The sequence below is a fragment of the Pogona vitticeps genome, chromosome 1 (genome assembly GCF_051106095.1).
Source record: "Pogona vitticeps strain Pit_001003342236 chromosome 1, PviZW2.1, whole genome shotgun sequence".
Lineage (NCBI taxonomy): Eukaryota > Metazoa > Chordata > Lepidosauria > Squamata > Agamidae > Pogona > Pogona vitticeps.
This window is the reverse complement of record NC_135783.1, coordinates 47,222,080-47,246,679: the sequence shown is the minus strand read 5'-3', so window position 1 is coordinate 47,246,679 and position 24,600 is coordinate 47,222,080. Positions and strand designations below refer to the sequence as shown.

The 24,600-nt window shown below is 43.3% G+C and overlaps 1 protein-coding gene across 9 annotated transcripts in view; it reads left to right on the top strand.

Moving 5' to 3' along the window:
- The window catches only part of LOC110074663 (uncharacterized), a 57,686-nt gene that overhangs the window by 21,947 nt on the left and 11,139 nt on the right, over nucleotides 1-24,600 (top strand). For 5 of the 9 annotated variants that reach the window (XM_078383046.1, XM_072991799.2, XM_072991817.2 and 2 more), the window contains 13 exons: nucleotides 2,189-2,295; nucleotides 3,448-3,538; nucleotides 4,881-5,009; nucleotides 5,750-6,006; nucleotides 6,631-6,754; nucleotides 10,460-10,675; nucleotides 11,593-11,748; nucleotides 11,885-12,102; nucleotides 14,879-15,056; nucleotides 16,049-16,192; nucleotides 18,316-18,732; nucleotides 19,410-19,529; nucleotides 22,383-24,161. In XM_078383046.1, the coding sequence (XP_078239172.1) occupies nucleotides 2,189-2,295; nucleotides 3,448-3,538; nucleotides 4,881-5,009; nucleotides 5,750-6,006; nucleotides 6,631-6,754; nucleotides 10,460-10,675; nucleotides 11,593-11,748; nucleotides 11,885-12,102; nucleotides 14,879-15,056; nucleotides 16,049-16,192; nucleotides 18,316-18,732; nucleotides 19,410-19,529; nucleotides 22,383-24,161 (3,936 nt within the window). The remainder of the gene's footprint in view (nucleotides 1-2,188; nucleotides 2,296-3,447; nucleotides 3,539-4,880; nucleotides 5,010-5,749; nucleotides 6,007-6,630; nucleotides 6,755-10,459; nucleotides 10,676-11,592; nucleotides 11,749-11,884; nucleotides 12,103-14,878; nucleotides 15,057-16,048; nucleotides 16,193-18,315; nucleotides 18,733-19,409; nucleotides 19,530-22,382; nucleotides 24,162-24,600) is intronic. The other 4 variants (XM_078383047.1, XM_072991822.2, XM_072991809.2 and 1 more) reach the window with 3 other exon arrangements.

Below are 24,600 nucleotides of genomic sequence, written 5' to 3'. Positions count from 1 at the left end.
ATCTAAGTAGCTTCAGATACTTGGGGTTAGAGCCCCACCAGCTGTGTCTTTCTGAGGATGAAAGGAGCCACTATGAGTACTAGACTGCTGGAAACATGATTTGAAACCAGCATTAATGTGGAAAAACTCTGTACATAGTCAGGTCCTCAGTCTGCAAAGCTAAACTCGTGCTTAATAAACCTCTGGAGAAAATATATTGTACATGAATCCATGGGGACAAATTAATCTTTTCAGTTTGTCTCAAATGGCTATAGTATCCTTCCTTCCTTCCTATAGTGGCCTGAACTAGTGGCAAGAGTATCACAAGAAACAAAATAGGCTAGTATTGCTGTTACCTTTATATATATATAATTTTGTGTGACTGGGGGTGCAATCAGATGGGAAAATTGCTTGCATTTTGAACAGCTTGTCGCATGGTCTGGTGCAAGCCACTTACTGGCAATCACATGACATATGAGCAACAGTGTTCCAACCAGACCCCAGTCCATGCCCAGGCTGGACTTCTTTGGCTCAGTGGCAGGACTGCTCTTTTTAGGGGCTGGTTTGGAATGATTCTCTGATGGTTGGAAGAGTAACTCGAAGGATGGTTGCTATTGGTAAAACCATGCTTTCCTGTGCAATCTGTTGCAATCCTTTCTTGCTATTTGATCATGCCCTAAAAGTGTAGGACTTTGATGAGAAAATGGAGCTAATGTGCATGGTTTTCTTTACTTTTGAGTTGTCTGGAGCAGAGCTTAGAAAGATAGTTTTTTTAAAAAAAAATTAGCTTTTATCACTAGTCATAGTATTTGAAAAGTAATTAGGAAATGCCTCATCCCACTACTCATTGATTCTTTGTTACTTTTCTGTTTATTAAATAAAAGGACTAGCACTGATTTTTAAAATGACATCAACGTTCAAAACAGTCCTGTTAAAATACCTTTAAAGGTTCTCTTTACAAATAAATTTAAAAGACAACTACAACATATTACTTGTTATGTCAATAAAGTAATTTTTCCCTACTCATCATGTTACTTTTAAAATTCTACTTTATTCTCTTCTAATTATCAAAAAGCACATTTTTATAATAGCTATGTTGTTTGTAGATACCCACTGTGGTGTAAGTGAATAGACTGATGGATTAATTCTCAGGAAGCCTGGGTTCCAATTCCCCACTTAGCCATGGAAACCATTGGGGGATTGGAACTGGTAAAAACACTTCTTAAGTACCTCACTTACCTTGAAAGCCCTGTTAGGGTCGCTATGAGTCAGTTCCAACTTGACAGCACATAAACATAAACAACAAATGTTGCTTGTAACTCATGGCTGCCACGCTGCTGTCCAGAAGCAACAGAGAAAGTAGCTGGTAATTCCTAAGTGATGGTCCAGTTGCTTTTCCGGTCTCCAGAACACACTTCATTCTCAGGGTACTTAATCCCAGCTACAAAAGAGCTGAGGAAAAGAGAGAAGAGGAATGAAGTAGCAAACTCCTCTTCAGAGTGGATTTGATTTAAACCAAATTGATTTAAATCACAATTTAAATTATGATGTAAATTTTAAAAATCAGGGTTTTTTACAATTTAAACAAAAATCATTTTTTAAAATTTAAATCACCATTTAAATCAATTTGATTTTTAGAAAATCGTTGATTTTTATTCACTCTCCTCCTCTTATTGTCTTGCTTTCCTGCAACCAGATGACACAAGAGGAGAGTGCGAAACACCCATGGTCGCAAAATACCTGGCACTGATCCTCTGTGGAACATTGTTTAAGCCCTATTCAGTCTTTACTTATCCAAGTCTCTCCAGTGTGCTCAGAGGGGAGTGTGTAGTCTCACTCCCTTGAAGGCAGACTTCTTTGTTGCTTCCACCACATGGAGAGTGAGGTGTCTGTCTGTATGTAAGCAATCCATGTCAACAAGAACTCCAGTTTCCCAGGTTTCTTGCTTGTGAGGAGACAATGAACAGGAGCCTCCCTTCCACAATTACTTCACTCTCTGTGTTCTCCTCTAAGTCTCTTGGTGAGAATAGGTAAGTAGTGTCTGAATAGGGGCCTGAGCAGATCACCAAAAATGGGTTCTGTAATCCTTTGGGTCCCAACAGAGATGGTCCTGTCAAAGTCCCAGCCAGTTTCATTGTACTTAATGACAGAATTGTGAGCAGTGACTCTTTTGTTCTTTTTCCTCCTGCCCTGCTCCCAAAATTTTTAGGTTCAGAAAGACGTCCTAGAAAACATGGCAGAGTGTTTGGGAGGCCAGGAAGGCAACTCAGATTCAACTGTGAAGGAGGCCAACAGCAGCGGGAGTAGGAGGCATAGGTATGTCTGGTGCCTTTCCAGCAGTGGAGCGAGGAGAAGGGGAGAACTGAACAGATCAGTGTGGGAAAGGGTGAGAAAAATGGAGGTGGTGGGAGTGCCCAGGCAGAGTGCTTGTTGGGATCTGCTTTGTTGCTTGGCAACAAGTCTGTGTGGGCAGAAAATCTCTTCCTTCTTCTCGGCAAAGGAACTGCTCCATGGAAAGAAGTCAGTCTGGAAAGTACTGGTAGCACTCCTACCAAACCAAACCCTTTGTGGGCACATTCTGGGAATTCCATGAAAAAGTATCTGAATCATTAGGTAGAGCCACAGGACTTAATAGCTTCCAGAGGAACACAAGTGTGACCTGCAACAAAATGTTTAAATCTGGAGTGCAAACACACTGAGTGTTGTTTACCTGCCAGCTATGTACTGTTATAAGGGACGTGGTGGCGCTGCGGGCTAAACAGCAGAAGCCTGTGCTGCAGGGTCAGAAGACCAGCAGTCATAAGATAGAATCCACGCGACGGAGTGAGCTCCCATCGCTTGTCCCAGCTCCCGCCAACCTAGCGGTTCAAAAGCATGCAAATGCAAATAGATAAATAGGGACCACTTCGGTGGAAAGGTAACAGCGTTCCGTGTCTAAGTCGCACTGGCCATGTGACCACGGAAGATTGTCTTTGGACAAACTCTGGCTCTATGGCTTGGAAATGGGGATGAGCACCGCCCCCTAGAGTCGAACACGACTGGACAAAAATTGTCAAGGGGAACCTTTACCTTTTATGTACTGTTATAGGAGGTTCTGTTCCATCCCCATGGTGTTAGTTCACATTCTGTGGGTACTGAGCATGTGGTCCTTATTGATCTATTTTGGGGGGGTCTCTTTTCCCCCCTCTATTTCTACAAATGTTTGGGTTCCCCTAGGCCTGTGAATGCCTCAGTTCTTAGGCACAGATGGGTCATTTTGGCTATGTAAGTATTCACACCTGGAGAAGGAGTTCTCTGTGAGTATATAGAATATTAAATACCTCCACTGAAAAGTGTTAGGGTTATCTCAAATGATATAAACATGCCACCCGTCCCCTTCTCTCTGTCTATAGTATTTAATAATGCAGTGGTTGTTTCAAATGATGAATCAGAAGGTATGACCTCACCATAACTCTCTGTCTCTGGCAGGAGGAGGAAGCTTCTCAGGCAGTCAAACGCTTTGAAAGATGTGCCCCAACAGAAGGCACACCCTCAGGATGTCTGCCAAGCTGCTGATGGGGTAATGTCTCTCCATAAGCTCCATGGAACTCCCAAGGGTCTCTCTCACCCTGCAAGCCTGGATTTCCTTGCGGTTGTAGTGACACTAGGGTGTTGTGTTTTTTTTTCCCAGGCTGCCATTAAGCTGCCACTGGGATGAAGGAGAAAGGACCAGAGTTTGGGAAAGCTACATTTTTGGACTACAACTCTCAGAATTACTCAACTATCACAGGCACAGGATTTTGGGAACTGTAGTCCCCTTTTTCTAAACTCAGATCCTTTTCTGCTGGCACTTCCATGTCACAATACAATGCATCTTTTATATGGCCACAGTGTGTCCTGACAGGGACAACAGGACTGGATGAGAATGCAAGTGTAGGGTAAATCATTTGAAGGGAGCCCCTTGCAAAAAAGTAGCAACAAATCAGAGGAGTGCTAGTTGAGGAAGCTTGCTGTAGATAGCACTGAACTAGACAGACAATTGCTCTTACATACAAGAGATATAAATTCTTTCTTGTCCATTGCTTTCAGACAAGAATGAGGAACTGAAACATTTCTCTCCTGCCCAGCTGAGACAAGGAGGAATTTTCAGGCAGTTTCAGTTGTGTTCCTGTACATGTGAGATGATTTTATGCTGTGGAGCATAAACCAGTGTCCTATGCCCTGCACCTCTTTCTTTCCTCCAGGAAGCCCTCAAAAGCATTTTGTTGGCATTTGGTTATACAGCCATAAGCTTCTGGAATTAAGTTCCCAGAGGAAAGGGCAAAGTAGATGAGGTGATGTCTGACTGCTAGAACAGTGCAGTTCAGACTCTTCACCTGCTCTTGTATGCAGAAAGCAAGTGCAGAATTTGGTCTGAGAGTTTAGAGTGGTAGGGATTGGGTAGCCTTATCACAAGACTTATCACAAACCTTCCCAGTGGAGGGAGGCATCCAGGCATGCATCTGATCATCTTGGTGAGAAGCTCAGGAGAAACTGCCAGTTTTCTTTCTCATCCCAAAATTTAACTGTTTCCAGTAATGGGTGAATTTTGTTTTTTTCATCTGTGTTTTATGCATGTGTGTTCTGCTTCTCCAAGGGAAAGGGCTTATTTTTACGGCTATATTTTGTGGAAATGTTGGAGACCTTGTCTTGCTCTTGGCTATGGCAGGGGATTTTGCAACGGCTTGAACAGTTCCTGGATGAGGAGTCTTGTGCTGTCAAGACAGTATAAATCACTGAGGTCAAGGATTCTGGCAAGAATACAAAGAACACAAAATATCACACACACTGTGTATGTCAAGTCTATATATTCCTGTGAATTCCTGTGTACTAATGGCACATAATGTATATGTGATACCTCCCCCTCCCCCCTGGAACAACAGCAGCTGCTGGATACTGGCCAGAGGTGGAGTCCACAAGTGGAAGAAGCCTTTGAGGAGCTGGAAGATCTATGGGCAGAGTTAAAAAGAAGGCACCAGGAGAATGGTGTGGCTCTGAGGGAGATTGATATGGTGAGTGGGGGGGGGGAGGTTCTTTCCTTCCCATCTGTGACCTTTTATGTTGTAGTCGATGTAATCTAACTTACTTTGATACTGTGATACTGTACATTCTTGCTGGTAGCAGCCATTAGTGTGAGAGGGAGGTGAAGAAATGTATGATGTCATTAAGACAGTAGCTCCCAACATTAACACATGTTTCTTGGACTGCAACTCCCAAAAGCCTTGGCCAGCATAGCTAGGAATAAAAGCGTGCTGCTTATATACCGCCTCATAGTGCCTCCCCAGCGAGCTAGGTACTCATTTTACCAACCTCAGAAGGATAGAAGGCAGAGTCAACCTTGAGCCGGCTACCTGGGATTGAACCCCAGGTCGTGAGCACATTTTTGGCTGCAGTACAGCAGTTTAACCACTGCGCCACTCTGATAGCTGCAGTCCAAGAACACCTGGATTGCCCCAGGTTGGGAACCATTGTCATAAGAGGTAACAAAGTTTACAATTATAAGGCTTGAATTCCGTCGCTGTGTTCCTCTTCTGCCTTCTTTAATCTTTTTTTTTATGCTAACTTTGCTCTTAAAAGCAACATTCCTTGTATAGAGTCCCATTTTCTCCCACAATTAGAAACCCATCCCTTGGAATTTAATAAATGCTTCCGCCTGCAGATACGCTGTAATAATGAGAACAGTGCTGGGACAGTGTCTGTCAAATCCAGGGTACACAACTGTCTTGCTAAGGCTGCTCTTTTTTCACTGGAGGCCCTGCGACTGGTTGGGGAACTGGAGGAGGCTGAATGTTGGCTAGGAACAGTGACAGACTTGCTCTCTGAGCCAAAAGCAGCGAAAAACCTTGATGGTCTCCGTGGGGAGCTACAGAAGATTGGCATCTTGGCAAACCAGGCTGGGACCTGGAGTATGAAGCTCCAAGCCCTGCAGGAAGAGATGCAGATGGAAGCCTCTTCAGAACGCACAGCGGCAGCAATGATTCAGAAGAAGATGGAACGAGTAAAGGAAAAGTGAGTTCTGAGGCCCTCGAGGGTATTTTCTGCATGGAAGTGGCATGGGAAGGAGCAGTAGGCCAGGGTTCCTCGAAGGAGGAAGAGAAAACCATATTTCTCTGGGAAGGGATGATTTGGAGGAAACATGCAGGCAACAAAATCAGATAGGGTAAAGTGAACTGCGAGAGCAATTTTAAACATGATCCCTACGGAAATTATGTCTCAGAATGAACAACTTCAAAAGTATCTGAGAATCATTTCCCACACTCCTGGACCTGTTTCAAGTTGCACCAGATCCTTTTGTCAAATAAGAAGTGACTGGACGCAAAAAAAAAACCCAACTGTTTTTTTTCTGCTAAAACAATATGCCTGGGATCCTTGTTTTAGACGAGAATTGCATATGGAGGCACAATTCTCTCCACTCCTCTCCCTCTTCACTGCTCCTTTCAAAATAAAATTTTGATTTATGGGGTATCTCCAGGAGCTGGGAAAACAGTCTTCAGGGGCCTCATACAATGATCCTCGCTCCCGCTGTAGATGTATGTTCCACATCCAACCAATTTTTCTGTTTGTTGAATCATTTGAGTGAGTTTCTCCTCATTTTATAGGATATCCTACTTAGATGTCGCATTTTCTTTCCAGGCTGGGCCATGTGCAGGACAACCTTCAGCAGCGATCATTAGGCTTGCATGATTCTTTGATTTTAATGGAGTTCTTGCAAAATGTACAGCTGGAAGAGATGCTAAATCAGAAGAACCAAATGCAGGTGAGAAGGAGGGAAAGGATTGGTTGGAGAAGGAAAGAACAAGGAGGCAGGCAGTGCGGTTTCAGTTTCTTTGTGTCAAGGGCCAAAAGCAAAATACTTGGCACCCTTAACATAAATCTATTTCAGTATAGGTTTTTGTGGATTCCAGTTCACTTTTTTGGACACACTGGCCAAAATCCTATTACTGTTCATTTGAGGTTTGCTTAACTGGCTGTGGCTAGTTGCGAACGGCTGGTGAAGGGTTGTGGCACATTTCAGTCTGTGCATGATTATGCACAAACTGTGCAATCAAGGTGTGTCCTGGTACCTTATCAATTAGTCACAGCAAGTTACACAAGTCTTATGTGAATAGCAGTAACATTCTAGGCATGGAGTACAATATTTGGCCTACAGGTTTACATGTAAAGTATGTTGTGGAAGTGGGACCAAGTGTGAGAATGGGGGCAAGAAGAAGTGAGACTGAGTGGAATAGAAAACAGAACATGACATGTGCATATTAATTCCCAGTGTTATATCAGTGCATCAGAGATCAAATTTATAGAGCCAGAGATCTCTCTTCTAATAGTGAGAAGATCTGACATATCTTGGTTTAGCGTTACTTCCTCAGCGCATGCTTGGTCTTGGTAATACATATTTCTCATTTTAAGTAGACTCATCAACTGAATTATGTCATTGCTTGGGCTTTGCCATCTAGCTCAGACATAACTCAGCTTTCAATAATCCTTTCAGATGCATTGCATTGTGGATGGTTTTGTGATTAAGGAATAGTGTGTATTACTCATCTTTCTAGATTAACCTGGTTTCACTATGGTTATGGCATCCAAATTACAATGGAGAGCAGAAGTATTTCACAGCTGTATTCTGCCACAGACTGTAACTGTGGGCATTGCTGGTGACAAGGCCAAAATGGTATTTTAAAATCCAGGCTACTTATTAAAATGTATAAAAAAAAGTTCACTACCAGTGGTCTTCTTAAATGTGGCAGAAATTAGTGTCCTGTAAAAAATTAAGGCAGATGACAGGGGCTTTGCTATAGGTGCTACCTCAGATATTTGCTGAGGACCTTCAAGGAGCACAGCCTTTCCTGTTTTGATGCCTTGACTAGAATCCTTTCCGAGTTGAAATCCATTCCTCTTTCATGGGAAACTGAAGACACTCTTGTACTAAGAAGATTTTAAAGTTATAACTCCTAGGATGTTTTTTTACTGCCTCTCTTCATGTGTAATAAATTTTACCTCTGCTGATGTCAGAATTGTGAATATTTGTTTAAATCAGCAGTGGACAATATTCAGCTTGTGTGCTGGATTCTGCTTTCCACAACAAAAGCTGCTCTTCTTTTAACATATGATGTTCACTGTCTATATGCCCTGTTTACTAGTTGATCTGAAGGCCCAGAAGTCCTTCAGAGGCAGAATTGTATTTGCAGGCAAGATACACAGGAGTCCACAAACTGAAGAAAGAACTGCAGCTTTTTAGCTTTATTTGATGCTAGAGCAGCAGTTGGGAGTGCAGGGCCCAGTGCTACTGACCTCATCCCACCTTCAGTTCAACATGTTGACTATATTACGCAGCCAGTCTCTAAGAGAGAGTTTGCCTGAAGAGGAAGGTCTTCACCTGCTTGTGGAAGGACAGCAAAAAAGACAGGGCCAGTCTGGCCTCTTGTGGGAGGGAGTTTCTGAGTCTGGAAGAGAAGGCCCTTCCATATGCACACTAAATGAACCTGTGAGGGTGTTAGGACTGAGAGAAAGGTGATGATATTAACATCTGGGCAGGTTCATAAAGAGGGATGCAATCTTTGAGGTTGTTGTTTAGTCGTTAAGTCATGTCCGACTCTCTGTGACCCAATGGACGAGAGCACACCAGGCCCTCCTGTCTTCCGCTGCCTGTTGGTAGCTTCGATGAATCTTTGAGGTAGCTTTGACCAAAGCCATTTAGAGCTTTGTAGGTTAAAGCCTAGTACTTGGAATTTTACCCAGAAACAGATCAGCAGCCAGTGGAGCTGCTGTGACGGGTGTTATGTAATCCCTGTAACTAGCCCCAGTCAGCAATCTGGCTGCAGCATTTTGGTGAAGTTTCCAAAGGCAGCCTCATTCAGAGTACATTACAGTAGTCCAAACAGGATGCAATTGCTTGTGTCATCTTAGTAAGATCCAGATCTCTCCGTGAACAAGCACAGCTAGTGTGGTAATTTCGACTGTGAAGGTACATTTCTGGTCTGGAAACTTGGGCATCCAGACTCAGTGATGAATCCAAGATCCCCCCTTGTGTTTTCAGGGGGGGCATAAATCCATCCAGCACAGGCTGGATCCCTGTTGCCTTACTTGCCTTTCAGTTGACCAGAAGCACCCCTGTCTTGTCTGGATTTTGTGTATTCAACCTCACCCAGTCCATTACTGACATGACACAGAGATCTGGAACTGAAACAGTTTTCTTGGATTTAGATGGAGAGGAGTAATAGAGCTGAGTGTCATCCACATACTGGTGACACCAATCCCCAGACACATGGGCAACCAGTGCCAGTGGATCTGTGCAAATGTTAAACAGTATGGGGGACAAGACAGAAACTTGAGGGAACCGTGGATCAGTGGCCCAATCATCATATAGAAATCCCCCAACACCACCTGCTCAGTTATTTCCTACAAGAAAGACCAGAGCCACTTTAAAACACTGCCTCCAAGTCCCATCCCAGAGAGACAGACCAAAAGGATATCATGGTTGATAGTATCAAAAGCCACTGGGAGGTCCAGGAACATAGTCTTCCTGTCCAGTTCCCAATGCAGGTAATCCACCAAGGTGACCAAAGTTGTTTGTGTTCCATAACCAGGTTTGAGCATAGATTAAAATAGATCTAGATAATCCTGGACTAGGAAAAAAGTGTTTTATCCAGGACTCCACGGAGCTGAAAAGCCACCACACACTTCAGTACCTTGCCCAGGAGTAGAACATTAGAGACTGGCAGTAATTATCTAATACTGTACCATGGAATTCAAGGAGGGCTTTTTCAACAGTGGTCTTGCTATTGCCCCCTTAAGCATGCTGGGATCTTGCTCTGTTGCAAGAAGACAATCACCACTCCTCCTACCCATAGAGCCAGTCCCCCTCTGGCAACTTTTATAAACCAGGAAGGGCAAGTGTCCAATAGACATATGGTGGCTTTTCACCTCTCCAACAGTCCTGTCCACATGCTTCAGCTGCAAAAAACTAAAACTTACCCTTTGACACAAGAGAAGCAGAGGCCAAAGTTACATTTACTAAGCCCCCTGTATCATCTATAGCATGCAAGTCAGAACAGATTCAAGCAATTGTGCCTGCAATAAGTTGTGCAGGGTCTTCACAGTGACCTGTAGAGAGGTTCTGCATTCTCTTCTAATGGGCCAGCATGTAATAGGCCCTTGACTGCTCAAAAGAGCTCTGCCAGACCACTCCGTGCAAACACAGTGGCATAGAGGAATTCCATCACTACCACCACTGCCACAGAGTAGGTCTCCCAGTGGACTCTTGTCCTTTGGTCAGATTCACACTTGAGTTTTTGCCATTATTATTATTATTGGGCAGATTTAACAATATTAATATCCTTCAGTATCAAATTCCACCTCTGTAACATGGGAATAATGGTGATTTGACCACAGGCTTGCTGTCAAGATTAATCAGATGATCTGTATTGATTTCACCCAAAATTGTTTTGTGTACTTATTTCTGTTTTAGGCAGTGCCTAATCGGCACAGTTCCGAGGAGTCCTTGCACCTTCTCCTAGCCGAGAATGCTCAACAGCTGAGCAGTGAGCACATGAGCAGGCCCCTGGAGGAGCTTCAGGAAGCTGTGGAGATGCTAAATAATGTGGTAAAGGAACAGGAGTGGGCCAGTGAGGGAACCACCCAGGTAGAGAGCCCGCAGGCCTTGACAGATGGGGAGGAAACTAGGGTAAGATGTGTTGGATCTGCCATGTGCTGGAAAGACTGTCTTTCTTAATGGTTAAAGTAAAGATGGTAATGGTAGTTGTGCTTTTGACATTGGAGAAAAAAATCCCAGAAGTGGATTTTGTTTCACAGAGATGGAATGTCCACCTGCTCAAGGGTATAATGTCTATTGGTGCTCCTCAGTTGCTGCTCTTCTTGTTTGGTTTGTCCCACTACTGCCTGAAACATGCATGGAATACCTGAAGCTGCCTTTTGTCATGTTAGATCACTGGTGCATCAGTATCATCTAAACTGGCTAACAGAATCTCCGCAGGGATTCAGTCAGGCGTCTTCTGTAAACCTAGCTGAGATGTGCCAGAGACTGAAGCCCTTCTATACAAGCTGTGATTTTGTAAAGCACTGAATCCTCTGATAATAAAGGGGTTGCTACTGAGCAGTTAAGGAAAGACAGTTATCTAAACAACCCCAGTCACAGTGGGAGATTGTGTGATGGGAATCTATTAAAATGTGGTCTGGCTATTTGCTGGACATATCAGTCTGGTGGAGTAGTTACAGTATTTGACTGGAATTTGGGAGATCCAGATTGAGGTTTCCACTCAGCCAGGAAACTTAACGGGGGCCCTTGAACTACTGATTCTCTCTTAGCCTGAGTTATCTCACAGGGTTGCTATGAAGATACAGTGCTGGAGCAGAATGATGCCTAAACTGATTGGAAGAAGGGTAGGATATAAATGCAACTAATACATTAATATTCAACTTATGCAGGGCTTGAAAGCCACCTTTCATCTGTGGTCAAACAAAGGCTTGTGCATCTGGCATGGTTATTCAGAATAATGGAGAAAAGTGGATAACAGTATTATCAGGTGACTGGAGTCACAGCCTACTCTACTTAAACTTTGCCTTGTTTTGTTCTGTTCCCAGCTGGCCTGGATCACTTCACAGATGGAGTCACTGAGGGACAGAGCAGAAGCATGGGCTCAAGACATCATCCAGGCAGAGCAAAGTTTTGTCACCGTGAAGAGTGAACAAGACTTATTGGAGCTGAAGGGGCTGTTGGAAAAGCAGAAGGAGATAGAAGTAAGATTTAAAAAGTTACTGAGGGCTTCGACTCTTGTGTGATGGGAATCTATTCAAAATTGTGCTCTGGCTCTTTCCAAATTCATTTCTTTTGCCTTTTTAACCTGTCTGAATCCAGCTGTCTTGTGTTCCACAGAGTGATATGTCTGACCTGTCAGGTGATATTGAGGAGCTGGAGAGAGCAGTTGCGCAGCTGGAGGAATGCTGCCTATTGCCAATGTCTGATGAGTCCAGAAGGATTCTTGAGATCCTGGAGGCTTGGAAGGATCTGCAGAAGGTGGTGTCGGGAAATGCTGTCCATGGGCACCAGGCTGTTCAGCTGCGGCAATTCTTTAGAGATTATTTGGCCATGATGTAAGCCACTAACCTCTACTAGCCTTTCTCTGTTCCTAGGATCTCTGGTTGCCAGGTGCAAAATGTATTTGTGCTGTACAGGAAATACACTGCAGTTTTTAGAAGTTTATTCAAGACATATGAAATACATGTCATATATAATATAACATACTAAAGGTTTACAGTGAGCCTGACTGCTTGTATTTTCTGCCATATTTCACCAAAAACATGCCTTACCCCTTAAGAAGTGTGCCAGGAGAACAACACAAAGGGAGGACTTGGTGTTTCTGAATTGACTGAAAGCCAAAACCTGGAAATATCCTTAGATAAATTCTATATTTTTAAAAAAACTTTGGCAAGTTATATTTGAAAAACAATTATTTAAGTGACTTGACTACTTGTGGCGGGGTGGAGAGATAACTTGTAATGCTACCATAATATTGCCCTTTCGAAAAGTCAAGTTTAACATTATGTTGCTCCTTGCTTTTTAGTACCTTAAAAATCCTTTTAAAAAGTAAGGAAATATCCCCAAATTTGGAGAAATTCCCTTGTTTCAACAAGTAACAAGAAAGCAGTGAGTAAATGTTACTCTTTACAGACAAGGTTAATGGCATTGCCATTATTGGCATTACAGTGGTGCCTCACATAACGATGTTAATTGGTTCCATTAAAAACATCGTTATGTGAAAACATCGTTAAGCGAAACACCATTTCCCATAGGAATGCATTGAAAACCGGTTAATCCGTTCCAGTAGGAGCCTATTCAATACATTTCAATGGTGAAAAAAAAACACCAAAAATTCAAAAAGACTCAGAACGAAGCCAAATTACTTTAACGAAGGTTTCATTAGGTGCACTAATGATTCCAAGCATTTAAAACATTTTTAAACATTTTAGAATATTTTTAAAATAGCGAAAACAGGGCTATCAAAAAAAAGTTAAGCGAAACAGGGGACCTAAAACTGTCATCGTTTAGTGAAGCAAGGTCCCAAACATTGTTATGCGAAAATCCCCCATAGGAAACATCGTTAGGTGAGGCGGCAAAATTTCCAGCAAAGGCCATCGTTATGTGAATTCATCGTTGAGCGAGGCACTCGTTAAGCGAGGCACCACTGTATTGGCAAATGGGTGATTGTTATGCCTTTGCTCCTCTCTAGGTGATGTACGATATTATCATTTGTAATGCATTACCTCCAAGCTCTGATCTTAGACACTTACTCATCTTCCTCTGAGCTAGTAAAAAGATCTTGTTTCTAATCTCATATCTGGGAGAAGTCCTTGTTATCCATTACAAAGGCAGTCAAGCTTTTCAATCCTGATAGAATTTTCAATCCTGATAGAATATTCCCCACAAAGGTACTTCTTGGTCAGGAATTGTATGCAGCTTGAATGGGCATCCTGTCACGGCTAATGACTGCTGCAGGAACTCCTGCTGGGAAACTCTGACTGGCTGCAGATTCCCTGGATATATTCTCGGTGTATGTTTTCATGCTCGGGCCAGGCATAGTAGTTTGCACATAGGTTGCACAAAAATTCTTACATAGCAGTGCTTCTGGTGTAATTCTTTTGCCAGAGTGGAAGCAGCTCTTAGTAGCTAGCAAGCACAAAAACTATTGTCGCTTTTTACTATGAGACACCCCTCAGTGCTGCCCCTTAATAGGGCTTGTTACTGTATTTCAGGTTCAGGTAACATTAAATTCTCCTCCTGTCTCTCACTTTAGCAGTCAAGTTCATGGCAACATCAGATTGCATTTTTTTTTCCTGCTGAAAAATGTGTACCTACTTTTTCTGTATATTTTTCAAAGGATGTGTATTTTTATATTTATTTTCTTAAATGTGTGCCTTTTCCACTGTAATTTTCCAAACAGTAATTCCACAAAAAGTGGTTTTGTGAACATTTCCACCCCCCCAAAAAAATTATGTAACTTTGTATGCTTGATTTCAAATAAATGAATTTTTTTCCTTTCTTGCAAACCATGGATTTCAAGGTCCATCATTTCAGCTTATATTTAAGTCAGGGAAATGCACATTGAATATCTTCGTACTGAAACATGAACTGAAAAAATGTGTCATCCATCTTTCCAGTCATATTAACCATGTGTCTAACTATTGTTACTGTATATATTATTATTAGATAGTGCCATCTAGAGGCTGAAACAGTACAGTACAAAATAGGCATACGGTTGAATTGGTCTTAGGATCAAATCACATCTTAAGGCAAATGAGAATTTCCTTATCTTATTTATTTATTTAAAATATTTTTACCCCATCTTTCTCTTTAAAAGGACCCAAGGCTGCTTAAGTCATTATTTAAAAGTTAAAAACAATATGTATATAAACATTAAGAAAGAATTAAACAAGTATTATATTTAAAATGGTAATAAAATCAATACTGAAGAAACATTTAAACGCAGCAGAGCACAACAATCTGATTTGATTCTCTTACAATAATACCCCAAAAGCATGCAAAATTTTCAGAACTATATGCATGACTTAAGATATATACACAAAGCTGTGCTGTACCTTAGTTAATAAGCTATAAAACAGAAGCAAGTAATCTATCATAAGTAGATTGAGGCACATTTGTATTAGAAGAAACAAGCAGTCTTTTCCTTTTAAAAGTGGTCTGCTTATAGTTGCAGAATTAGGGTATTAGCTGAGTTGCCTACATGAATAAATTGATACTTAGTTGGAAGAGTAGTTGAAAACTAGACTTGATTACAGGTTAGTGAGGTGTTCAGATGTTTTTTCTTTGGCCAACTTGTAATTGTTTTCTCTCCTTTCTTTGACTCTTTAGCTCCTGGACAGAGAATACTCGGGCACAGATTTTCTCAGAGAGTCTGAGTGCCCAGCATCTGACAGAGGCTCAGTGGGAGGATATGGAAAATAATATGGAGACTAAATTTCAGGAGTCTGAGGAGCTGGCAGCACTAGGATGGGAGCTGGTGACCAAGGAGCATTACATGAGAGAGATAGTAAGTGTGAGAAGCCATGAGATGCATCTGTTCAGCATATGTGAAATATCATTTGGGGGATAAGCCTTTGAGCCCAGATGCAGGATAATTGGATCATAGTATAGATATGGGCAAAGCGAGTGCCCTTCTGAACTGGTGGCTGAAAGCTGAGGTGACCATCTTTTGTTTCTATGGGAACTGTTCTGGTGGGAGACCTAACCTGTGTGTCAGTACCTTGCCTGGAAGATTCTGTGGAATGACCCTGCCACTGCTAACTTCTTTCTGTTGGCCTTTAGAAAGAGGGTACACAAAATCTGGATCTTTTGTTTTGACATTTAGCTAGTTTCTTGGCTTTACTTGTGCCTTCTCTTGGTTCCTTTTGGCAGATTCATTGAATGTTTGCCATTTAATTTCAATATGCATTTCCCCAAGCATTGGAAAAGTAGCTGGTGAGTTTCCATAAATGCACATTTTCAGAGGCTGATGTATTCTCCAGAATGCAAATTGGAAGTTAGAACTGTGTTTTGCTCCATTAAGCAACCTCTTTACATGTGGTCAGGTTCCATTAATAAGTTGGTATCATCCAGCAAGGAAGGCTGAACACTTACGGAGCGTATAAACTTTGGTACAACCCGAGATTTCATATTTTCTGCAATACACTTATTTTAAAACATTTAAGAATTCCTTGCAACAAACTAGTTTGAGCACATGATGGAGCCATGAACCACCATCCATGGCTTAGAGATATCCAGTGAGATAGGCTTCCCAGTAAATTTTTAATTCATTCAGTTACTGCTACAGTGATGTACAGGTAAATGAAATCCGGACAATAGAAGCAACTAATGCATGTGCATTCAAATGAGGTTCAGCTGCATCCTCCTTTCTGCTCTTCAGGGTCAAGTGATGAAAAGTTTCTATCTTTGAAAAAAGTGTTGGTGTGCTGGAGTTGTTCGAGCCCCACTAAAGAATTCTGGTCTGTCTGTCTTTCTTATTCATGTTTGTTTTGACTTTAGATAATAGAGCGAATGGAAGAACTACGAAGCATGTTGGGATGGGTGATGGTGCACTTGCGAGCACAGAGTTCCCAGAAGGACCTTGGCAACAAGAATGACAGCCCTAAGACTCAGGATAGCACCCAGATGACCCAAAACTGCCAAGTTAGTATTGCAGCTCCTGAGTAGTTTTGTGAGTACTGAGAAATGACAAGATACAGCATTTAGAGGACTTCTGTAGTCCATCAGCAGGGGCAGGTCAGGTCAGGACCAGAGTTTGTAAAAGTTACTCTTTTTTGGGTGGCAGCTAGGGTCGTTCTGGCTGGGAAATTTCTTTATTTATTCATTCATTCATCTGACTTATATGCCGCCCGAAAAATTTTTCCAACCGCTGGTCCAAAAGATATGTCTCCGTGTACTCAGAACTTGGGAACTGCTGGATAGTTTAGTGGCTTAGGTCTCTGACCACAGAGTCAGAGGTTGGAAGTTCAGTTCTCCATTGTGCCTCCTTGAGACGGGTGGACTCGATGATCCATAGGGATCCAGCTCTGCAATTCAAAGATATTATATTATTATATTATTGTTTGTGGGGTAGCTAGTACAAACTTGGGACGTAGTGGCGCTGTGGGCTAAACCGCAGAAGACCTGCAGTTGTAAGATCGAATCCACGCAACGGAGTGAGCACCTGTCGCTTGTCCCAGCTCCCACCAACCTAGCAGTTCAAAAGCATGCAAATGCAAGTAGATCAATAGGGACCACCTCAGTGGGAAGGTAACAGCGTTCCATGTCTAAGTCGCACTGGCCATGTGACCACGGAAGATTGTCTTCAGACAAAATGCTGGCTCTATGGCTTGGAAACGGGGATGAGCACCACCCCCTAGAGTCGAACACAACTGGATAAAAATTGTCAAGGGGAACCTTTACCTTTACCTTTACCTTAGTACAAACTTGACACCACTCATTGTGTAAGAATGCAATCTTTCAAATAGCCTGACCCCGTGTTATGTAGGGCTCTACAGTACATAACCAGTACTTTGAATTAGGTCTGAATAGACCTGTAGTCTCTTGTACAGGGTTGTTGTAATAAGGGGGTTATTTTATATAATAAGTGATTTTCTGGAGTCACTCGTCAGTTCAGCATTCTGGACTTGTTGAAGTTTCCAAGTACTTTTCATAGGTGGCTCTGTGTGGGGCACATTAAAATAATCTAAATGCACTGAAACGAAGTCTTGTGTCTCTTTGAATGAATCCATTTGCTGAAGTCCAGTTGTACGTCACAACTAGAGTAGGCCACTGAATCAATGGGGATTTGGTGAGTTACCTCCTCTGTAAGTTCCACAGATTCAATAGGCCAACTCTAATTCTGACTTACTATAGGATTTCAGCCAGTATTTTCAGAAACAGATACAGCTGGCAGATTAATAACAAAATTTACCTCTGGCACAGTTTGGTTTGGGCAACATCTGGACATAGACCCAAACTGTAGACCTGAGTCTTGAAGGTGACGATAACCCCACTCGGTGTAGTTTGGATCGCTATTGCCTGATCCGCCTTTTGACTGGATAAGCTTCAGTCGGTTTGCCCTCATCCAGACTATTAGTGACATCACACACAGATTCAGGACCAGAACAGTTTCCTTGGATTTAAATAGAAAGAAAGGGTATGATTGGGTTTCATCCATACATTGGTGACATTATATCCTAAAACTCTGCAGACCTGTATCAGAAGTTTCATGTGTATGGAAATAGCATGGGGAACGAGACAGACTCCTGAGAGACTCCAAAGGCCAATAATCATGGAATTGAGCAGAAGCCCCCAAACACCAGCTTCTCCGCTCATTCCTTCTAGAAAAGACAAGAGCCACCATAAAATAGTTTCCCCAAGTCCCATCCGATACAGGAAGATCAGAAGGCTGCCACGGTTGATGGCATTAAAAGCCACCAAGAGGGCAAGCAGGTCTACTCACTCCAGGTTGGCTACCTGGCTGCTGCTTTTGCTTTCCTCAGCTTCACTTGTTTTCTGAGGGACAGGTGACTAGCATATATGCAAGGGATGGGGGCCAGTAAAAAAGGTGGCAAAGTTAGCATTTATGCAGTCAAGTAATAAGCACTGGCAGAGCAGCTGGGTGCATCACACATATTAATGTGGATAGTCTTTCAGTTTTGTGAGTACACCTCAGGAAAGGGGAGGTCCCTGCTTTTTTTTTTAAAGGTGGCAAGTCTAGATTCCTGGGACACTGGCTGTGATTACCATAGCTCTGTCATTTAATGTAATTTATTCCTCTACAGATTAAAGTAACCCCTGAAACTACGGTGCCTAAGGCGGAGGGTACCCTTGGCTCCCCTGGGTCTGAAGGGCCTCCACTTATTTTAGGCTTGGTTCAGAATGGTTCTCCAGCAAAGCACCAGGACCAAGAAAAGAAATCTGTCTCCACTGCCATCCTGTCTGTCTTAGATGTTTTTCCACTGCAGAAGCAAAGCTTCAAAGATTCTGAAAATTCCATGCCTTTTGAGACGGACATCCCTAAGGAAACTTTGGTTCTAGAGCCTTCAGAGACCCCAGTGATGTTGGTACCACAGCCAGGTCCTGGCAGCCTGGGCAACACAGTGAACTTGATCTTGAGCATTGGGAAGAAAGAGGAGAAGGAAGCTACAGGCAGCCAGGCTAGGGCATCACTGCCAATGGGACAGGAGACCTTGCACAAGGTAAAGTACATGGCACTGGTACAGGTGCTTAGTAACTGCAACAATGACTAGGTTTCCCTAGAGGGAGAATGATGAGACTGTAGTCCTTTGGATGTTGTCCCATCATATGCAACCATTGGGCATTCTGGCTATGAGTAATGGGAGCTGGCATCTGGTAATATTTTGAAGCACCAAGAGTTTTGCACACACACTGCAGAGCATTGGGAGGCATGTTTATCTGAAAGAGTTGTGGGGCACTTGTGGGCCTTCAGATGTCACTGAATTATAGCTCACATCCGCCTTAGCTAGCACAATTAATTGTGACAAATGAGGGGGCTTGCAGCCCAGTCCTACCGGGAAAACCACAAATTGCCTGTCCCTGTGTTAGAGGGAGGCCAAGGATTTCATAGTGTTCACACAGGAGAGAAGTGGGGTATAGGGCACAAAGCACCAAGCTTCTTGCCTAGAGGTGACCAATAAAGAATTTTGGACGTTCCGACCTCACCAGTAAGGTGCTAATGGATCAAAGGAACCAGAAGCCTTGCTGCTTTTTGCTTCTTAGGTAAACAGTAGCTGCCATGTGTACTTCTAGCTGGTTTATCTTCTTGGTGGGTCAAGAGACCTTCCTCCCACACATCCTTTCTTTTCCCCCTTCCCCTTCACACTTCTCTTTTGTTTCTTTCTCTCCTAAAATCCAGCTCCCTGAAATTAAATCCTCAGCCTGTAAAACTTTTTGGAAACGTTGCCAGGGGTTTTTAGGAAATACTTTGAGTAGTTTAAAGAGAAAGAAAAGGCCACCACGCCAGCATGGCAAAGAGGTAAACTTGCTGCAAGGGTGCAGTGGAGTGCATGTGAGACAGAGCAGCTGCATGGTGCAAGGGACTCCTTGACTAACCCATCATGGCCTCACTCCAAAGGCAGCTCCTTTATCTACTGCACACGTCAGTTTCTTGGGGTTTTGAGGAAATGCATATCTTTTGATCTCTTCTCCACAGCTGCAGTGTAGGAGGACAAACACAGGTTCTGTATGCATTGCAACTTGCTCTTGAGGAGATATCACTGGCAAAATCATTGTTCTGTGAATTATCCAGAGGTTTTCTCTATATTGTTTCCAAGGGTTCCATATACCCACTAGAAAACTGCAGGATTAGATTGGTAAACACAGGCTCTAACCCAGTACCAGAGGGATAGGGAATGGTCCTTTGCAACACAAGGATGCACATACCACTGCTAAGCAACTACAGGACTTGCCAGAGGACAGGACTAAACTAGTTGGCTACAAGGGTGCTGTTTCAACTCCCTTCTTTCGTTCTAGCAATCTCTTTAAATCCCCCCCAAGAATTTTATTGTTGGGTAATGGTTTGAGGATGAGATAAATAGGGAGCAGAAAGATGAGCAATGCATCTATTTGCTAGCATGGGACTCCTTATAACTACTCTCTGATTAACAAATCTGAATTTTCAAAAGGGCATTGAAAGACAGTTTGGCACGGAAGCAACTGGCTGGAGGGAAAAGAATTTGGAGTTTGTAAGCTGTTGTCACTACAGAATGAGGCACCAGGTGGATGGGAAATAAGTCCCACACCTGCCAATTGCAAAAGGCAGTGTTGGCCCAGATTGCACAGCAATGATGGCATTGACCTTCTGGGCTTCTCTTGCAACTGTTGCAGAAGATTGATCCATGTTATTATTATGAGACCTGATTGCTAATGTGTTCATGGTGCATCAAGGCAATGATTAGACCTCATCTAGAGTACTGCATCCTGTTCCAGACACTGCACTTTAAGTAGGATGCCAAAAAACTGGAACATGTTGAGAGGAGGACAGCAAAGATGATCAGGGAACTGTAACTAAGCCCAGTGAGGAAAGGCTGAAAGAATTGGGCATGTTTAGCCTTGGGAAACAAATACTGAGGGGAGATAGGACAGCACTTTTCAAATACTTGAAAGATAATAGTACAGAGGAGGGGAAGGATGTTTTGTCAATCATCCCAGAATACAGGGCCTATAATAATGGGCTCAAGTTATAGGAAGCCAGATTTAGGCTGAATTTCAAGAAAACGTCTTAACTGCTAGAGCAGTAAGACAATGGAACCAATTACCTCTGAAGGTGGTGAATGCTCCAACACTGGAAACATTCAAAAGAAAGTTAGACAACCATCTGTCAGATCTACTCTGATTTGGATTCTTGCACTTAGCAGGGGCTTGGACTCCATGGCCTTATAGGCCCCTTCTAATTCAATTATTCTGTGAATCTGTGATAAGTTTTAGCCTAGACTATTTCCTGTTATTCTATCTTTCTGGGTAGGATACTTCTTTTTAACATAACACTGCATTCAGAATGCACTCCACAACCTCACCCCCATAGTCTGAAGGTATACAGGACTGGATAGAGGTGAGGAAAAGAAATAATGTTTAAACCACATTTCCCAGAATACCTCTGGCAGCATGGTCACAGCCATGATAGATCACTGACTGTGGCCATGCTATTGGGAGTATTTTGGAAGTTGTGCTTTTTAGATAAAATAAATAAAAATAAAATCCTTATCTGTGGTTCTGAACTACAGTGGTGCCTCGCTAGATGATGATAATCCGTTCCACTGAAATCGCTGTTTAGCGAAATCATTGTCTAGCGAAAAGCATTTCCCCATTGGAACGCATTGAGACCTGCTTAATGCATTCCAATGGGGAAGAATCGTCATTGTCTAGCGAAGATCGGCCATAAGAAAGCGAATCACCGATCAGCTGTTTAAATTGCTGTCTTGCGAAGCCTCAGTCCCGAAAACACCAGTTTACAAGCATGGAGGGAGCTGTCAAAATCGTTGTCTAGTGAAAATCAGTTTGCGAAGCAGGAACCAAACGTTGTCCAGTGAAATTCCCCCATAGGAATCACTGTTTTGCGAATCGCTATAGCGATCGCAAAAAGCCAATGTCTAGCGAAAAAACTGTCATGCGGGGTAACTGTCTAGCGAAGCATCACTGTATTTTTGCATCTTTGAATAGGCCCTGAATTCACCTGTACTGTACAACACAGCTTGTATCAACAATCAGTACAATGATCTTTGTGCTGGGCTCTTGCCAAGTTCTTAGCCTCCTTGCCAGGAACATCACTCAGTTTGAAGTGTGTTGTGTGCTCAGCAGCATTTCTGCAGTTTTCGGGTTGCTGATTTTCCTCTTCCTGCAAAGCTCGGTCATCTCAAAACAATAAAACAGAATGACAATAATCCAAAACTGGGGTAGTCACTCTTAGAATCCAGCTGATCTGAATTTCCTTTAACCTGCTATGGATTGCCCTCCCTGTTGGCTGCTGTGAAGCATGAAGGGGGCTTTCTGTAATGAGCAAGCAGAAAAAAGCATGTGCCCATGCATGTCTATAAAACGATAGCTGTGTGACCCCATGTTTGCTGCCATGTCATCCAGAATAGGTAGATTTGGCCCCATGATCTTGTGTAGTCATGGAAAACATAATGTCTGGGAAAGTTGCTTTTTTGAACTACCACTTCCAGAATCTCCCAGCCAGCATGGTCAAAGCCTAGTAATCTATCTTTTTCAGTTGAAGGCAGCACCAGATTGGCCATGTTGGTTGAGGGAATCTGGGAGCTGCAATAGTTGTTGTAATTTTATCAGGTTCTAGCTAATGGTACATCTTATTGTGCCTTCCCCTTGTTTGCAGGTGAGCACCTATTTGCAGGTGAAGGAGAAGGAGGGCGATAAGCATAGATGTTTACCCTGCGGAAGTTCGATTTCCATGCTACAACATGCAAAGCGAATGCCTCCTGGAGCTCATTACTCCCCCATTCCCAGTCCTGAATGGGGTCCTGCAGCCTTCCACACTTTGCCCAAGACCAGCTCCAGTTGCTTCCTGCAGAGCCTGAAGAGAAAAACCAAAGGGAAGATAAGGGATGTCCAGCTGCTCACCTTGCAAGGGATCATGGAAACAGAACAAAAGGATCTGCAATCTGGGCAAAAAGAGAAGCACAGCAGTACCAGTAGCACCTGGCCCCCTAAATATGTCAGGAGGACACAAGGTTTGGGAGGCCCATACTCGCCACCAGCGGGAGAGCTGATGGACTATGTGAAGAACCCATTGATGCAGATTATTGACACTGAATGTGACTCAGTGGGAGAAAGAACAGGGCAATGCATTGACCTGAGAAGGAGTCAACATTTCAGTGGCCCCCAGTCCTTGACTGAGAAGATGAACACATGCCAGCATCTCTCTCTGGGCTCTGTCCTCAGCCTGGAGCTCCCCAAGGACCCTACTGCCCTCAGGGATGTCCGTGATGCCATCAAGGTAGCCAAAGAGGGGATAGCCAAAAGAAGGGGATTTAGCTATCCTGCTCAAGTGAGCACAAGTGGGACAAACATCCAAGAGGCCACCTTGCAAAAGGGAATACAAGGAGTGGTGCCAGTAATGCCCCAAGGACCCATCAGGGCTGGGGATGCAAATGCAAAGAGGAAAGGAGGTGCATCATTTGATGAGGTGAGTTTCAACCAAAGCCATGGCATGCAGAAGACTTTCTTTGTTGCTGCTTATGGAGAAGACAAGCAAAGTCCCAGGAGTCAGAGTGGCTCCAGTGATGATTTTGTGGATTTCAAGCAGAACCGACTCTCCCGTATCAGTGCGCTGCATGAGCAGATAGGCTGGGAATGGGACAAGCTAGCTGCTTCGTTAGATTCAACTGGCAGTTCCAATGGGGAACTGGCAAAAAATCCAGCTGACAGTAAGGCCAAAGTGAAGGAGGCATCCAGGGTGAAGTTGAAGCCTTCCCCTGCCGAACATACAAGTAATGCTGGTGCCACTTCCCACACATTGAGGACGGGCATTTCTGTGAATGAGTCACCAGAGATAGAAAGTAGCAAATGTTCTGTAGAAAATGTCATAAAATTCCATCCCTCATCAGTACATCTGGGGCGCAAATGCCCACCCAAGTCATCTGTGTTGGAATGTGAATTAGCCCCCCAGAAAGGCATTCCAGCACCCTCAGAAATTGCCTTGACTTCAGAGGAACTAAGGTTGCAAGATGTGGTAAAAATTTGTCACCCTGCCCGTGAGGTGTTTGAGGAGGAAGAAGAAGAGCTACAGGCCATATGGAGTAATGTGGAGAAGAACAAGAGAAGTTTAAGTGGCCATGGTGACTCAGAGAAAAATGTGGAGAAGGTTCAAGGCCCAGCCTACTCTGGTGGAAAACCTATTCTAGCATCAGCAGATAATATGTTAGTAGCCAAGTTCAAGCTTCCATTCCCTGCCCAAGTGCTTCAGAGTTTGGAAGGAGAGAAAGAGACCAGTGATGGACATCCCATGAAGAACAGCCCAAACGAGTGCTGGGCATCTGTGCCTTCTTGCCAGGAGCCACCTGAGAGGCCTGAGGCTTCACCCATGAGTCCTCTACAGAGCATATGTCCAGTAGACCAGCAAAAACTCCAAGAAGGGAGCAAAAATGTTGGCAAGGTAAGAGCCATTGGCTGTTAGTACAGAGGTGGGTGTGAGAGTATTAGTGCCCGCTGGATTTTCTTGCTTGAGGGTCAACATTTTACTGTTCTTTTTCACATCCCTATGGGGGGAAAAGGACAATAGGCATAGATCTTCTGCTAGCTTATGTAAAAACTTCCAAATCAGGTACCTATACCCTTCCCAATGCTTTTGAACTACTGTTCAAAGATCCAAGCCTATGTGACTTGGATTCGGAACTGAAGTTACAACAAGGAACTGAAACTCAACATCAGGGGTGCTGCGCGTTGCAGTCCAACAACATATAAAAGGCCAACTGCTCTTTTAGCGGCATCAGTGTGGCTTCTGAATTGACTGGGATAGGGATAGCACAGGCAGTCAACATTCACACAACCTTACACAACTGCTTTTCTAAAATCAGACTATAATATGTGGCTTT